Below are 16601 nucleotides of genomic sequence, written 5' to 3' on the forward strand. Positions count from 1 at the left end.
CTGAGCAGGCTGAGCTACGAGTAGTATCTTCCATAAGCTTTCCCCGCCTCCGCGGGGGTTAGCGTCCTTCTACATCCCTGTTGAACCGAGGCCGAGGCAAAATTGTCTGACCTCAATCTTGTCTCATAAATACAACATCCAGCTCTCCAAAATGTTCCAACCCGTATCCTACACAAATTCCCATCGAAAAACGATTGTATATTCACCATGGCGGGTCCCGTAAGACAACCGATTGATCTCCAGGCACTGGAGAAATATATAGAGAAGCACGTTCCTGAAATCAAGACACCGATTGAGATCAAACAGGTGCGTATGATGTTTTATCTAGATTCTCATTGCAACTCTTGAACTTCTGAGTCCTCGATGCTGATCAATTCCATCGTGGAAGTTCGGATTCGGACAGTCAAATCCAACGTACCAACTCCTCTCCTCCAATGGCCACAAATACGTGATGCGCAAGAAACCACCCGGAAAACTCGTCTCGAAAACGGCGCATCAGGTCGAGCGCGAATATCGCGTCATTCATGCGTTGGAGAAAACAGATGTGCCGGTTCCCAAAGCATATTGTTTGTGTGAGGATGAGGGGGTGATCGGTACACCATTCTACATTATGGAATTTTTGGATGGGAGAATTATTGAGGATCCTGGGATGCCGGGGGTCGGAGAGGAGGAAAGGAGAGAGATGTATGTTATTCTTCTGCTGGCTTGTTATTGTTTTACGATTAACGTTATGGGAGCGGGAATGCTAATTTGGAGTGTAATTTTTAATTAGGTGGCATGATGCTATTCGTACTCTGGCCAAACTCCACCGTGTGGATATATCGAAAGCTGGCCTGACGAGTTTTGGTAAAGCAAATGGATTCTACGATCGCCAGATTAAAACATTTGGGACCATCAGTGCAGCGCAAGCTTCGACGGTGGATATTGAAACCAAGAAACCTGTGGGTCAGATACCACATATTGAGGAGATCTTGGGATTTTTTAAGGATAAGAGATATCAGCCCAAAGATCGAGGGACATTGGTGCATGGAGATTATAAAATTGATAATCTCGTTTTTCACAAGACGGAACCGAGGGTCATTGGGATTTTGGAGTATGTATATTCTCATATAATATCCATTCGTCTGAGATAACACAGAAACGAAACTAACATCCTCTAGCTGGGAAATGTCCACCATCGGCCACCCCCTCTCCGATCTCGTCAACATTCTCTCACCACATACCGTGCGCCACGAGAAAAAATTCGCATCGCTCCCGCAATTTCTCGAGGAGGATATCCCCGGGCTGCCCGCGCAATCAGAGCTCATATCCTGGTATCGGGAAACTGCGGGTTGGGATCCGGAACCTGATTTGTCGTGGGGAGTGGCGTTTGGGTTCTTTAGGAATACGTGTATTTATCAAGGGATTGCGGCGAGGTGGGCGGTGAGACAGGCGAGTAGTGCGAAGGCGGAGGTGCATGCGCAAGCGAGGTGGCCGATGGGGGAGTTGTGTTGGAAGTTTGTGGGGTTGGCGAGGAGGGGGAAGGAGGAGGGGGAGAGGGAGAAGGCGAAGTTGTAGGGGTGTGTATTGGGGGGGGGGGGGGGGGAGAGGTTTATGGTAATGTAGAATGAGTGAATAGAATGAGTAGGTGTATGGTATGGGAATTACAATGGGAATTTTTGGTGAACACTTACTTCTTCCCCGTTGATTTTATTACCTCTTTTTATTCTATTCTATTATATCATTCAAGGAATTAAGATAGACTCTCTCTCTCTCTCTCTCTGGTTGTTAACACATAAATCCCAAGAATCAAACTTTCTTAACCGCTCGCTACAGCTACAGAATGAGTAGTATAGTATGTAGTATTATTGTGTAATATTTATCACTCATATGTACATACATACATTCATGTATATATAATAATAATAATAATAATAATAGTAACGGCAATAGTAATAGAATCTCCGGACTGTAATAAGAAAAGAAGGAAAGAAGGAAAGAAGGAAAGAAGGAAAGAAGGAAAGAAAAGAAAAGAAACTCTAGGAGTGGAAATTGATATAAAGATAAATAATAACAAAGATAAACAAAAATAAAAATAAAAATAAAAATATCATTAAAGATCTCGTTAAGAATCGCGTTCAAAGGTTTTCATCACACAATACAGAGGAAATAGTGGGATATTGTTTTGTTTAGGATTGGATGGAGTAGAATGGAGTAGAATGGAGTAGAATGGAATGAATGGATGGATAGGATGGGATGGGATAGAATAGGATGGGATAGAATAGGATGGGATTATACTCCTATCTACAAACAAGTAAGAGAATGTGATTCTTTATTCTTTTATCCCTCTACTCTTCTTATCTTGATCTTTATTATTATTATTATTTCCATTTTCATCTCTATAGCTATCTCTGTAAATCAAATCAAATCAAATCAAATTAAATCCTCAACTCCTATTTCCCATTCCAGAAATCATATTATATCATATTATATACACATCACATATATATCACATATACATCTCATTATATCTCACTACATCACATCTCACTATATCACATCTCACTACTAAACTCTCCAAACTCCAAACTCCAAACTCCAAACTCCAAACTCTAAGCTATCATCCCATCCCATCCCCTCCACAATTAAAATTAAAGTTTTCATTTCATTATCATTTCCATTGCTGTGTATGAAGTTAAGCTACGCTAGAATAAGCCAAGCTATACTCCTATGATATGATGGCATGATGGAATACCCCTCCCCCTCCATCCAATTTTCACTTACTATCGCGTGAAGATAGGAAGAAAGAGAACGAATGGAGGAATGGAAGAGATAAATCCCCTATGTAAGATTCTAATTACCAATTGACGCCCCGCGTAACCTATGAACCAGGCCAGACCGAATAAACTCAAAACCCGCATTCACATTTCCCCATCCCCATCCCCTAAAGTCTCTTCCAAAGAACATCCTTCTCAAAGATCCTCACCCCGGGAATATCATGAAACATCAAACCATCCAAACTCTGCACCTTCAATCCTCTACACAAACCATCACCACCCAAAAACAGCCTCTCACTCTCACTATCACTTTCGCTATCACTCCCCACCCCCAACCCCTTCAAACCCTGTTTATACATTTCCACAAAGCTCAGTATCTCTCGCTTCGCCTTCTTCTTGATTCTCTCAATCTTACTCACGCTTCCTTTGAAAGCCAGATACTCCAGTTTACACTCTGGGTTATGAGCCACGCTATCCATGGTGAATTTTCGTAGTTCGTTTCGAACTAACATACATGTATCTTCTGAGCGGAATTCAATTGCGTGAAGAGCGCGAAGGGATGGGAGTGCAGAAAGGTTTTGATTGATTATGTGCTGATTTGGTGTTAGTAAATCAGGAGTGTCTGGTTGCGTTAAATGAAAATGGATGATTGACACATGCAAGAACAGAAATCGATGTATGGCATGTGCAACTAGACAAATTGCCAGACCCAGCATCCATCCAAATAATCCCGCAAAACGAGAGTACTAGAATGACAAGAAAAAGGATATCTGAATATTCAAACACTACAAGAAACAATGAAAGAAGAAGGTTCAAATAACATACCAAAATATTGACATCAAAAGAGGCCGCCAATTCTTCCAAGTTCTTCCCCTTCCTACAAAGTAAAATCGTCGTCTTAGCATCCAAATCCCACGCAAAAGGACTCTGTTGACGAGGGATCCCCTCCTGATGCAACGACAAAACCTTTAAATGTGAAGCATGTTTCCTAAGAACCAATTTTCTGATTTGTTCAATCGTTACTATAATTTTAGACTCAGTATCGACTTTAGTTCTGTTAGATCGTTCGAGCAAACAAAGTTCGGTTATTTTGGAAAGTTGACCAGCAGCTTCGAGGAAATGTACGGTGACAGTATCGGTGTAAATCACATGAAGTGGGAGAGGAGCGACTTTATTCTCGCGTGCTACCATATGCCAAAACGCTGTTTGAGATCCAACACTTAGTAGAGTGATGCTTTTCAAAACTCTAATGTCAATGGCTTTTGAGATGACGGAATTTTTCATGGGTATGTTGTAGAGTGACAAATCTTCGAGGGCAAGACCACGACTTTTCCGAACGTAATCTTTCATCTCCTTGTCGAAATTGACAGCAGGAGCCTCAATCTCCTTTCCCTCTTTTTTGCTACTTGTCTCGACTGCTTTGAGAGATTGTTCAACTTTCTCAGCAGAATCATCTCCCAATTCGGAATTCGTCTCGGGCTCAGTAGCAACATCCTCAGCGGTCTCGGAATCTATCGTAAGCTCTTTTGATTCAGGCTCTTCTATATCGATATCGTCTGGATCTATAATCTCTTTGGATTTAGGTGCTTGTGTTGGCGTTCTAGATTCGTCAAATAGACTAGGTTGATCATCAGATTCGGTATCATCTGTAGCTTCTTCCTCTCCAGGAGTCGTCGTAGCTGATGAATCAGTACTCTCCACATTGGCATCCTTTTCAACATTTTCATTTGTAGTAACGGCCGGTGTGTTGCTACTCTCCGCGTTGTTGCCTTCCACATTACTAGCCCCCGATTTATCAGAAGATTCAACCCCATTTTTCAAGCCGTCAATGTAAGCCTGTGTACTCTTCTTGATCAATTTCTCGACAAGTCGTTCCCTTTCCGCGTCGGAAATTGCGAATTCAGCAATGAGTTTTGCCGATTTTTGCATCAATTTTACAAAGGCAGCCAAAGAAGCAGACTTTTCCTTCTTTCCCTCAACTTCAATCTCTGAATCATCTTCCTTTTGACCCGTTTCCGTATTGCCTTTTGAATTGGAATCGATACTAAACATCTTTCCCAACGCAGCTTCCTGTGCTTTTTTTTCCTCTGTGACCGTAGTTCCTTTCAATGGATCGGATGCCACCGAAAAGGGATTAGGAAGTGATGTTAATTGACCAAATTCATCCTCGGTTTCAGTTTCATCGTCATCTTCGGCAGGAACTGACACAGGTGGTTTCTTAGATCTAGAAGCAAAGACTTCTGAGAATGACAACTTGAGGGAATTGAGAGTTGTTGATGAGTTCCGTAAACATTCCCCAATTTCAGATAGATCGTCCAAGTTGTCCATATCAAGAATTGTCAGACTTTGCAAGTTTTTAAAGCCTGAAAATGTTGGAGATTTCCCATTCACAATTGAAGTATGACCTTTTCCACCATTTTGTTTAGATTTATTCGCAGTGAAAGATGAGTATGGATGGGATGTAATATCATAAACTGCAGAGTCAGTTTGGGTTGTTTGAAAAACTGGAATGACAATAGGCGTTGAAACGTTGTAGGTCAAAGATGGATTCGCATTGGTGACGGAGGGCTGTACAGCTGGCATTCGAACATGTAAATGTTGTAGAGAGCTTATACGGTGTAATTCTTTAAATACCTGGCCACTCAACTGCACACGAAGGTCCCACCTAAGATTCATACATCAGCAAGTGCACATTGTTACCAAGAGGACAAAATAATCAACCTACTTGAATGCCTCAAGAGCTTTAGCTTTCCGTAAAGTCAAGAGGAGGAGCGTGTTCATGAATTTTCCACAACTAGTATCATATAGATAAGAACGATATGATAGTTGCCCCTTCAAACTCCCATTCAAAGGTTCCAAAATAATATGTCTCAGATATTTCGAATAATCATAGTCGCTCGTAACGAATGTGTCCAACCCGGATGCAAGACTATCGATGATTGATTCATCTTGGTCATCGAGATCTGGAAAGACAATATGAAAGGTTCGATATAGCTCTTCGGCGGCTAGGTCGCGGAAATGCTTTGAAACGACGGACAACTGAAGTAAATCTGGGGTGTCCAACTAGGATAGAAGTGTTAGTATTGGCGCATCAAGAATCACACACTGAAATGCATCAGGCATGTAAATGACTGCCAAACAATCAAATTAGAGGAGGACTTGAAGGACTTACGTGCACCAAGATTCCTGATTGAATCTCTGAAGGCAGACGAAGAATACCAACATCTTGCACCTCCTCCGACATTTTCTCTGCGATTCCGAAGAAGTTGTCGATGTGTTTCAATTTAAGAAGAGTAGATAGATCTCATTAAGAGAGATTGAAAGTTGAATCAATTCAAGAAGAGCAGATAGATCTCATTAAGAGAGATTGAAAGTTGAATCTTGCCAGCCACAGTCGCAGTCACAGTCGCAGTCGCAGTCGCCGTCGCCGTCGCAGTCGTAGTCGTAGTCGCAGTCGTAGTCGCAGTCGCAGTCGCAGTCCTAGTCGCAGTCCTAGTCGTTATCGCAGTCGCAATAAGAACACTTCAAGAATCTCCTTCCTTATGTATATCCTTCCTTATCTGTAATATTCTCCTCTGGATCAATATTTTCCAAGTATCCTATCAAAGATCTGATCCATAAATTGTTCTCGTTGTAAAATAAAAAAAAAGTTCTCTCTCGCATTAGATGATATTCCCGTGTCGATATTTTTAATAATTAGGTAGAATCAAACGATACCTAGGTACTTTTCGTTCATATGTACTACAAGGCTGAGATAATGATTACTTAGTGAATGCGGGTTATTATTGTAGGGATTTGCCCTGCTTACTAGTGAATTGCGGGGAGCGATGGCACGGGATTTCAATGCAGAGAGATCCTTTCATCACACTTCATACTTCAAACTCCAGTATCTAGTATCCAATATCCAATATCCATACCTCATTCCAATCCTCATATCTTCCATCCCACCGCAAGAATTCTACATAAAATACTCCAAATGAATAAGTAATAACCTCCAAGCCCTTATCATTATGGGGGCAAGCCCCCAAACCCCCATAGCTCGCTGCGCTCGAAGATTTATATATCATAGAATATCGATTCCATTCAATAAGAATCTATTCGGCCTCCACGGCAGTGGCTCCCAGAGGGCCAGCGGAGCGTCGGTTCTAGATGAATGAATATGGAGTATCAAGTATCAAAGAATGTTAATTTGGATATCGTTAAATTAGAATTATCTATCTCATCCCACTCCATCCCACTCCATTCCATTCCATTCCACCTCTTCCTCTTTTATCTCTATACTCAGATTTTATCGTCGTTACAAGATCTCATTTCATTGCATCCCAATATACCCATCATGAAAAAGATATTCAAACGCCTTCCATTAACCCAATTCCTCATCACCAGTCTATGAAAACCCTCATCTCTACCACAACCTCTCTCTACCACCTCTTTCAAAATCAAAACCTCTCACTCCATCCCTCGCTAACCTCTCGCTCGCTCTCCTTCTCCACGGACTAGCCGTCGCCGTACTAACTCTATGCAATTCCGCATATTCGATTTCTTTATTCATATCCACTTCATTCAATCCCTCTAATCCCTCGAAATTGAATGTCTCATCCATTTCTCCTATACCTTCCATGGTTTCCAATGCCCCAAATGCACTCATATCAATGTTATTTGATTGTGAGCCAGCCCATGGTTCGGATTCATTATTTCCCATTGAGAGATCCATATTCATACTGATATCAAAGTCCATATTTGGATTAACATTACTGGATGACATAAGAGCAGATACACATGAGCCAGGGATAGTCCCTAATGGTGCCGAAGGATGATTTGAGAGGAAATCCATGTTGTTGGATGATGAAGTATTAAACTCCATGCCCAAATCCATATCTGTGTTGTTGTGTAATTCCTCATCAAAGGAAGCCAATAAATCATCATCGTTAAGGAAAGCCGGCGTTTGATGTGTTGAGAAGGAAGGGATTGATTGGGCTTGTGGTTGGTAAGTTTGAGTTTGAGTTTGAGTTTGCGAATGTGGCGAGGAACTTGTTGAATGAACCCCATAATGGGTTTTAAATTTCTCCAAAAGTTGACTATCATCCGCAGCTGTGTTTGGCATATTCAAAATCTTTCGTGCTTTAGCCCTTAACAACTCATCGGATGGAATGCGCCCTTGAGCCTTTTCGGTCTTGACCAAATCTAGTAATGCTTCTTCCAGTTCTCTCGAGCAAAACACTTGTGCGGGCATCTTATATCGTTGTTTAAGACTTTTAATGTATCCATTTGCGGTTTTTCCTCTCAATTTCACAATCTTTTCGCTTTCATCAATTTTGGCGAGATTGACTTCGAATTCTATTGTATCACATGCCTTAATGTCTTTTCCTGGATTTAGATAAGGTGGACAAAAACCTGTGCCACCCAAAGAGACTTTCCAGGAGAGATTTCCCGTGGGAAGGCCTGGTCCGGATTCTTGTGGTGAGAGACCGGCATCGCGTTTGAATCGCATTAGCCATTCGGCATTGTCGGCTGCGGTTTGATTCCATGGGTCGTCATCATCATAAATCACCCAGCGAGCTTGGTTTTGAAGTTCGGCGTCTGTTGGTACCTAATAATTGTTAATAAAGTAGAAGAGACTATCAAGAATCAAGGTGAGCTTACATGTTGATTTGGGTTATTTGGTGACATACACCTTGCCACGAATCTGGAAAGCTCTCTGACTAACCGAATATAACAATTTGCATCGTTGAGAAAATATTTTAGAGATTGTGCAGGGTTAGAGTTTGCTGATGGCTGACTGGATGCTGTGAGTGTATGAATAGGCTGATTGTAATTCGTGTTTGGTGAAGTCCCTTTACTTCCTTTGCTTCCTGGACGACTACGAGCTTCAAAGTTCTCCAACTCCCAATGTAAAGTTCGTGATGGAGACGATGCAGCTTGCCCGGGAGAATCAATAGCTGTTGGAAACATAATAGAAGGTTTATTTTCTGCAGCTGGCGCAAGCCCGTTTCTGGTTTTGAATATGTGAAGATATAATGGATCGTCAGCCCAAGTTTGATTCCATTGATCATCACTTCCATAAACGATAAGTCTAGCATGTCTTTGAAGATCAGAGTCTGCAGGCTTTATACCCAATGTAGCTTGAAGTTGCACATAATCCTTCATCTCTGCTTCAAGTCTTGCGTAGTTGTGTATGGCATGATCAATGGTAGTTTCGTCCTTTGATCTTACACCTTCGTTAGCCATCTCAGAACTCCTAGGCAAGCCCGCACGTCTTCTAAAATCAGCGAGCCAGGAAGTCGAGTTTTTTATCAAATAATTGAACCAAGAAACAGCACCTTTGCAAGGTACTGTAGCTGTTAATTCAGCTTCATCAAGAATTCTGCATGCTTCAACTTGTAATTCAGAATCGGTAGCAGTTAGACCAATCATTTGTCTCGAATCAACGTAACTCCGTAGGGCTCGCTCTTTTGGACATTGATGCATTGATGGTGTTGCACCAATTAACGAATGTTGAGCTGTTTCGAATGGTTTCTTTCGAGTCATTTCAAGTGTATCTTGTTCATCTGTTTTGTAGTTGTCCGACCCAGAGAACAAGATCAAATCTCGTAACCAAGATTCTTCGGGATATTGTTGTGAATCTGAGACAGCATCTAGATTGCGAATTATTTGACGAGCTATTCCGAGTAACTCTTCATCGGTAGGAGTTATGCCTTGCACAACTTTATCATTGACGTATTGTGTAAGGCCACTCTTGACCAAGTTTTCTGGTGTGCGAACCTCGTTGTAAGGATCTTGGGAGGCTTCGAAAGGTCGTACGGTCATTCGCTCTTCATGAATAAGATCTATTGTAAAGTTAGTAACTACGAATGAGGAAATCAAATGAGAGCAAGAAATGCTTACAAGGAGGAATTCCATTCTCAACAATGTTAAGAATCTGTGGTTCAAAACCCCAGTCACCTTTCCAGTCAACCATACTTTTACCACTTTTGAAATGTTCCGCCAGATGATCTATTCTAGCAGTCCAAGAATCCATTACAATTCCACAGAAACCACATCTAGAACGTATTTCTGGTGTGATAGCTTTCCAACTTTCCATACTCCAACTAGCGAATTTTACATCGTGAACAAGGTTCAGATGTTGGCGTAGGTGATCTTTCCGATAGAATGTCCTTTCTCCAATTGGCTTTTCAGCACAACTTGAATGGTTATGTGATTCTGCATGAGCGGCGGATGGGTTTGGATGATCACAATATACGCAACCTGGACGTTCAAATTCTTTATTGTACTGTATAGGTCCATTGGGACAACAGATCCATCGCTCCAGTGATAAATGTAGTGATTTCTCATGCCTCTGCCAATCATGTTTCGTCTTGAAAGATTCAGTACAGAAAGTACACTGAAAGGTTCTCGCGGGACCTGCAACTATGACCTTGGCTGCTTTAGGTGCTTGTCGACGACGACGACGTCTACCTTTGTTTCCGAAAGAGCCAAAAGAACCAAATGACCCACGAGATTTATGAGAGTATGCCGAAGCAAACGAACCGGCACTGGAATGAGAAGTGCCCAAACTACTCGCCGATGACACATTATAAAGGGATCGATTCGATCCATCATCAGCGTAACTTGTGTATGGACTGTCCATACCAGAGCTAAAACTAGAAGCCGTAACGGCCTTTGCAATAGCTGTTTGAGAAGCAGGTTCGTGCTCGGGTGGAGAGTGCTTCCAACGTTCCAAAGGATTCATATGTTCCAAAGCAGGAGTACCTTTCCTTGGAATATCCATGGCATTTGCATAATTACCCACAGTTGGTGGAGTGACAGTTGGCCTGGTCTTTCCTCTACGACGTGCATTGGCAAGCCAGTTTGTGATTTGCGTTTTGTTCAATCCCGTTTTGGACATTAGAATCTCCCTCTCTGAATCGGTTGGATATGGATGACGATGATGTAACCCCAGCCAGTCCTTAAGAATTCGTACCGACTGTCTTGAGAATCTCGCACCAACTTTGGGACTGTTGTCTCCAACATCTGATTTAAGATTTTCTGTCGAAGTTTGAAGAGCTGGCAGATCCGTTGAAGAGTTGTTTTGAGATACAGGGTAAGAGTTGTACCCTTCAAATGGTGATGTAGGTGATGTGAGAGAATTGCTCCGAGGTTGGCCTTCTGCCACTTTCCAAGAATCACTGTATTTGACCAAACTACAAAGTCGACCCAACACCAAGCAACTTTGACAAGCGAGGCTTTCCTCATCTTCTAATCCTGTGCATGGTTGGGCCAATAATTTGCAGTACTCACACTGCTTGGCTGGGGCCATAGATTCATCTTCTCTGATGCGAAAATATCCTTGGCCATCAGTAGCACAATCGATCTTGCCCGAGGCACGATAATCATATAATATTTTACTCCTGATATTGAGATCCTGTGTCAAGCTGCACGTTCTTGCAAGAGCTACACAGCATGTGCAAGAGCCCATGCGGAAACCCTCTTTAATAACTTTGCAATGTGTATTTTCCTGTCGACATCGTGAACAAGGTTTGATAGGCTCTGACATGCCATCAATCCATCTTGGAAAATCTTGAAAATCGTGTGCTTCAAGTGTGGTAGTGTCAAGTGCCGGGGTGACCACCTCAGTTTCCAGATCTTGAGAGACTTGTTCTTCTGGAGCCGAGAAATGTTGTAGACAAGTAAAGGAATTCTCATCCCCTTCGGGATCTGCAAAGGCTAGGTCGATATCATAAGGACCTGCACTTGAAACAGTATTGAGATGACTAATATCATAATCGAATTGATCGGTAGTCGGAGAGGTGGCCGCATGAGTGGCATCATCAAAGTTGAAGAACTCATCCATCTCGTCAATTGTGGTCATCTAGAGGGCGCGAGGGCCGTTTGGATGAAAGTATAATGATATGTAAGACTCAATTGAGTAGGTGGAACGCGGGGAATGTGCTCTGATAGAGAAACAACCCACTATCCTATGCAGAACTGTCTAGGTGCTCGATTGAGTAAGGCAAACGAGAATGAAGATGTTGATAAGAAAGAGTCCAAGAAAGGGCGTAGAAAAGAAAAGATGATTAATCCTTGGGTATATATTGTTAACAAGATGACAGATAGATGTAGGAATGAAAGAATGAAAGAACGAATTATCGAATCGAAAACATATCAGAGAGCTGATACAACAGTCAGTCACCTTACCCTCCCCTCCTCTGGAACAGTCATCTTTGGATGAATTGGTTATCCAGGTTATCGTCAATCCTTGTCGGAAAATGTCGATAACACGCCCTTTGACAACCACATCTGATCTTAGTCAGTCCACAAAAATTGTGCATTACCTACCAAACCCCACACAGCATTGTGAAAATTGTGGTAAAATTCCGATTGGATTCTGAATTATCATTAGTAGCATACAGAGTTACCTAGGTATACGAAGTAGTAAAGTGCTCAGCGACTGAGCAAACTCGGCGAGCTACGAGACGATCTAGGTATCGAGCGAGAAAGAGACAAATCAAGCACCCCATTTTCTATCGCTTAATTGTTCTTTTCAGCCTATGTTCGCAAGTCGGAGTCGATTTGTAGTCAATTGCAGATGAATTACATTGATTCAATAAGATGAAATGAAATATTATCTTCTTATTCTTTAGATAGTAATACTCAAGGGAGGCAATGGAGTTATTAAAGATTTTTATAAACAGTCAGCATCTGCTTCTTTTTTCCTCTACAATATATACCGGTACTCATTCTCACGATATACACATACACACATACACACATACACACACACACACACACACACACACACACACACACACCATCCATCCATCCATCCATCCATCCAGCAAATCAAAATCACATCACCATCAAACTACCTATCCAACAATCCAATAATCCAACACGCCGACATCGCACTCCCCCATTCCCATCCCCATCCCCATCCCCATCCTCCATTCCAAAACAAAATAAACTCAAAGCCAGCCGGGAATATGCACAGGTATGTCTGCAGATGAGCGAGGCAGCGAGCGAGCAATGCTCAATACGGGAAATACCTAGGCATTGTGATAAACTTTTCTAGCCGCAGTCCTTGGCGATCACTTACTTTCTTCAAATCACAAATGGAACAATGGATAAATGAGGGAAACAAGCGGGTATGGCATTAAAATCTAGCTAGGTGGCTAGCAACAGGAATTTGCCGACGGATCACGGCTATTTACTACGTATTTTCTTCTAGTTAAGGGGAACACGAACACATCCATGGATAACTTCTCTAGATGCTTTCTCTTGGAAATTGTGAAAATTATAAAATAATCTCGTCGTTAATACTACATACAGTTTCCGCCATGCATCATGATCATTTCCCATATATTTGATCGTGCAAGCCATATCCAACCAGCCAGCACCGTGTAAGTAAGTTCATCCACCCGTAAAATTCGTACAATGAAATGGAATGGAATGCAAATAGCCACCACCGCGCGGTCATCATCATTTGCGGTTCGAAATATAATGAGGTCCCCATCCGTAGGTCTGTCGAAAAAAAAATAGTCGAAAGGTTTGCTCTTCGTAATTATATTAATGTCGGAAGATTTCTTCATCTCCTCATATATCCCCGCCATTACTCCAAATCTCCAATCCTCCCATCTCAATCTCCAATCGCAACTCCAGTGTTTCTCTCACAACCTTGGGTATTACCTCCTCCTTTCACCTCTTCGACCTTCTCCACCAACGACACCCCCAAAGCTCAATGGGTCCACAGTTCTGAATCCACTGTCTCGCTCCGCCCGCTCCCCACGCTCTCTCCTCTCCCTCTTACTCTTCGACCTCCTCGGCGGGTCGTGTTCTTCAATGACCACGACTTCATCACTACCCCCACCGCTTGAACTAGGACTTCTCTCCCTACTCCTTCTCACTTCTCTCCTCTCCTCAACAATTACTCTCTCCACAGGTGGTGGAGGCCTCCTTGTTTCTTGTCGCACTTCCTCCCTCACTACTCTAACCGGAGCCGGGCTTCGACTGCGTTGACGCCTAATCTCAACTTTCTCTGTTGTGCTCACTCTTCGACTGTGCGGTCTCGAACTCCTGTGCGAATTATGTGATCTCCGTCTAACATTCTCACGGAAAGTTACATCTTCGGTAACAGTAGATTGCGCAGATTGACGACGTCCCAATGTGCAACATGTATACAAGAGCCAGAGAAGTAGTAGAAAGCCTCCCACGGAACCCAAAACTATGCCGACAATTGTGCCAGGCGAAGGAGAATTGTTCTGTTGTCCGTATGTTGTTGGAATTATACTTGGGTTACTACTCGTAGTTTGTCGCGAGATTAGACGAGTCAAGAATTTCGTCAATGTTGAAGGAGAAGATGATTGGCCATTTCTTGGTTGGAGAATTGTAGAGATTGGCTGTAAAATTGGCGTCGTCCTCGAGGTTAACGAAGCCGAATGCGCAACATCCCTTGAGAATAGTGAAATTCCCGAGAATCGAGAAATTGGAACAGGTGCCATATTGGATGATGAACCTGCGAGCGATATGACGCTCGAGGCGTAGAGGAGGCTTCTTGAATTTATTCCCAAACTATGCGCCGGAAGTGTGATGTGTTTTCATGTGCTGCGTGTTGATACCCTGATTGATTGTTTACAACTGAGCTGTTTGAAGATGCTGGTCTAAGCTTGACGGGGTGATACGATACGATAAATTCAATTCAAGTGGAGGGGTTATGCTTGGATTTGATAAGCCAATTCTTGAAGATGGAATTATGGGGTGGGTGGGTGAATACAAGAATAACGAATGGAGGAACGAGGAACGAGGAACGGGGAACGAGGAATGATTGACTGGAGATATCCCAATTGAAGATATATTATGCGAAGGAAAGAAAAAGGGAGAGACGATAGGTAGGGAGGAAGAGAGGAAAGAATATAGAGAAAGTTGGAAAGGAGTTGGAGAGGAGTTGGAAAGGAAAGCATGAGCTAAAAGTAGATTTATCCCATTTTGAGGATTCCTTCAAACTATCCCATACATTCATACCATACATACCATACATACCGAGCACAATGTTACCTATCAACGAACGCTCGTGCATCCATTTTCTGTACCTAGTTCTATACCTTTCCTTTGGCTTGCGCAATCTAGAACAACATGAACAAGAACTCTCTGGGGAAGCAGGTACGAGGCAGACTTTTCCGCTTTTCTGGCACTCTTCATGATCTGTGAGTGGTTGAAAATAAAGATGGCTGGTAGCACTTTCATGATATCGCGTAGGTATCTGTGGTGAGATGAAAATTTGATTTCTTTGACATGGTGACATGGTAAAAAGAAAGAGGCTGGCATGGGATTCTCTCACATCGAGGGGTCGAGGGTCGAGAGCGCTTGTGCATGTGAAGATACTTCTCTCTGTACATCCGCAGTATTACTCTGTGCACTGGAACTGATTCACCTTGCAGTTGCCCCTCCACTGTGGAGCGAAAGTTAGAAAATCTTTCCTCTCTCTCTTTACCGCCGACGTATCACAATGTGTGTGGGCTCCACCAAATAATAAGAATACCATGGCCATGGCTATGGCTATGGACGAATAGAATAAGACAGAACAAATGCTAACAATATCATAATCACGTCCTTTCTCTGTACATTTTTGGTTGAACTTTTCACCCAACACCCATCTGTCTATCTTCAATATCTTCGATATTTGCATCAGGTTCTCCTCCTGCTGAATGATGAAGCGTTTGTGTCGTCTCTCATAAGATGTACTCGAATGAATCGCTGGTGGGAGGATAGTTGGTTGGTATTATGACCTTGTGCTAAGCCACTATCAAAGGCCAAGTTTGCGACGGTAAATGTATTATCTTATCGAAATATGAAAAGCCCAGAAACTCCAAATACCAAGCATTTCATTTCATTTCTTTGTTTCTTTTTCATTTTCATCTTCATCTTCATTTTAATACCCAAGCATCCAAGGTAATCTCGACAACTTCAATAAATTCGTTCTCATCTCCTTTTTCTTTCAATCGGTGTTCTTGCCATCAAGTGCCAATATACCTACAGATTCGTCGGCCGAACCATACCCATATCCGTTGAATACGAAGTCAAACATACTTTGGATCTTGATTAATTAATTTAGCCATCTTGTATGACGTTGATCTGGAATTATTAGATCGTACCAAGCGCCACCATCTAACGGATCTGTCTTAACAATACAAAGACTTCCCATTCTATCTACAAGGAGACTTCACATCACTATCCGACAGTCTCCGAGAATTCCCATACCAACACCAACGTCGCAATCAATCTACAAAAACTCAATTAAAAATGTCGAAGAAATACGAAGAAGGTCCTCCACCTCCAGCATATGGATCGGATGGTCCTAGTCAAAACTCCGCACCCATCCCCCTCAAGCAGCATATATGCATCCTTCTCCCTCGCCTCAACCTCAATATCAACAGCAGCCATATCAACAACCATACCCGCAAGGTCAATACCCGCAACAAGGCCAACAATACCCTCAACAAGGGTACCCACCACAAGGAGGATACTATGCGCCAGGTCCGCAGATGGGATATCAGCAACAACCTCCATACGGATACCAACAACAACCTTATGGATATCAACAGGGATATGGTCAACAGCAGAGAGGTTCTTCTACCGATGGCTTTTTGGGAGCTTGTTTAGGAGCTATGGCTTGTTGCTGTTGTTTGGATTTGTTGTTTTAGGGGAAGTTGGTATGCAGAGAATGGGAAAGGGATCGAGTGAGACGGTTGGGTTGTTTAGTTTCGGAAGTAGATGGATTGGAGAAGCAGGCATACTGCAGCACGGGTTCGACAATGAAAATGAAGCGGAAATATACGATTGGGAGTATCTCGAGGACTAGGCAGGCATATTCAA

At 42.5% G+C, this 16601-nt stretch overlaps 5 protein-coding genes across 5 annotated transcripts; 2 read left to right on the forward strand and 3 right to left on the reverse strand.

Moving 5' to 3' along the window:
* Nucleotides 1-207: 207 nt before the first annotated feature.
* Bfra_003913 (putative phosphotransferase enzyme family domain protein) lies at nt 208-1557 on the forward strand (the record flags this gene model as incomplete). The annotated part of the gene is made up of 4 exons (XM_037334318.1): nt 208-306; nt 389-684; nt 773-1093; nt 1161-1557. 4 exons carry the CDS (start codon nt 208-210, stop codon nt 1555-1557), a joined length of 1113 nt encoding a protein of 370 aa, XP_037194405.1.
* Nucleotides 1558-2923: 1366 nt separating this feature from the next.
* Nucleotides 2924-6000, reverse strand: Bfra_003914 (putative f-box domain-containing protein; the record flags this gene model as incomplete). Its single annotated transcript, XM_037334319.1, has 4 exons — nt 2924-3349; nt 3582-5421; nt 5482-5819; nt 5929-6000. The coding sequence occupies 4 exons, from the start codon at nt 5998-6000 to the stop codon at nt 2924-2926; spliced, it is 2676 nt and encodes an 891-aa protein (XP_037194406.1).
* A 1161-nt stretch (nt 6001-7161) lies between these two features.
* On the reverse strand, nt 7162-11604 carry Bfra_003915 (putative c2h2 transcription factor protein; the record flags this gene model as incomplete). Its single annotated transcript, XM_037334320.1, has 3 exons — nt 7162-8346; nt 8400-9583; nt 9642-11604. The coding sequence occupies 3 exons, from the start codon at nt 11602-11604 to the stop codon at nt 7162-7164; spliced, it is 4332 nt and encodes a 1443-aa protein (XP_037194407.1).
* A 1721-nt stretch (nt 11605-13325) lies between these two features.
* Bfra_003916 (uncharacterized protein) lies at nt 13326-14230 on the reverse strand (the record flags this gene model as incomplete). The annotated part of the gene is made up of 2 exons (XM_037334321.1): nt 13326-13396; nt 13432-14230. 2 exons carry the CDS (start codon nt 14228-14230, stop codon nt 13326-13328), a joined length of 870 nt encoding a protein of 289 aa, XP_037194408.1.
* Nucleotides 14231-16028: 1798 nt separating this feature from the next.
* Bfra_003917ia (uncharacterized protein) lies at nt 16029-16388 on the forward strand (the record flags this gene model as incomplete). The annotated part of the gene is made up of 1 exon (XM_037334322.1): nt 16029-16388. The coding sequence occupies one exon, from the start codon at nt 16029-16031 to the stop codon at nt 16386-16388; it is 360 nt and encodes a 119-aa protein (XP_037194409.1).
* Nucleotides 16389-16601: the final 213 nt, after the last annotated feature.

This window comes from Botrytis fragariae (assembly GCF_013461495.1).
Source record: "Botrytis fragariae strain BVB16 chromosome Unknown tig00000045, whole genome shotgun sequence".
NCBI lineage: Eukaryota > Fungi > Ascomycota > Leotiomycetes > Helotiales > Sclerotiniaceae > Botrytis > Botrytis fragariae.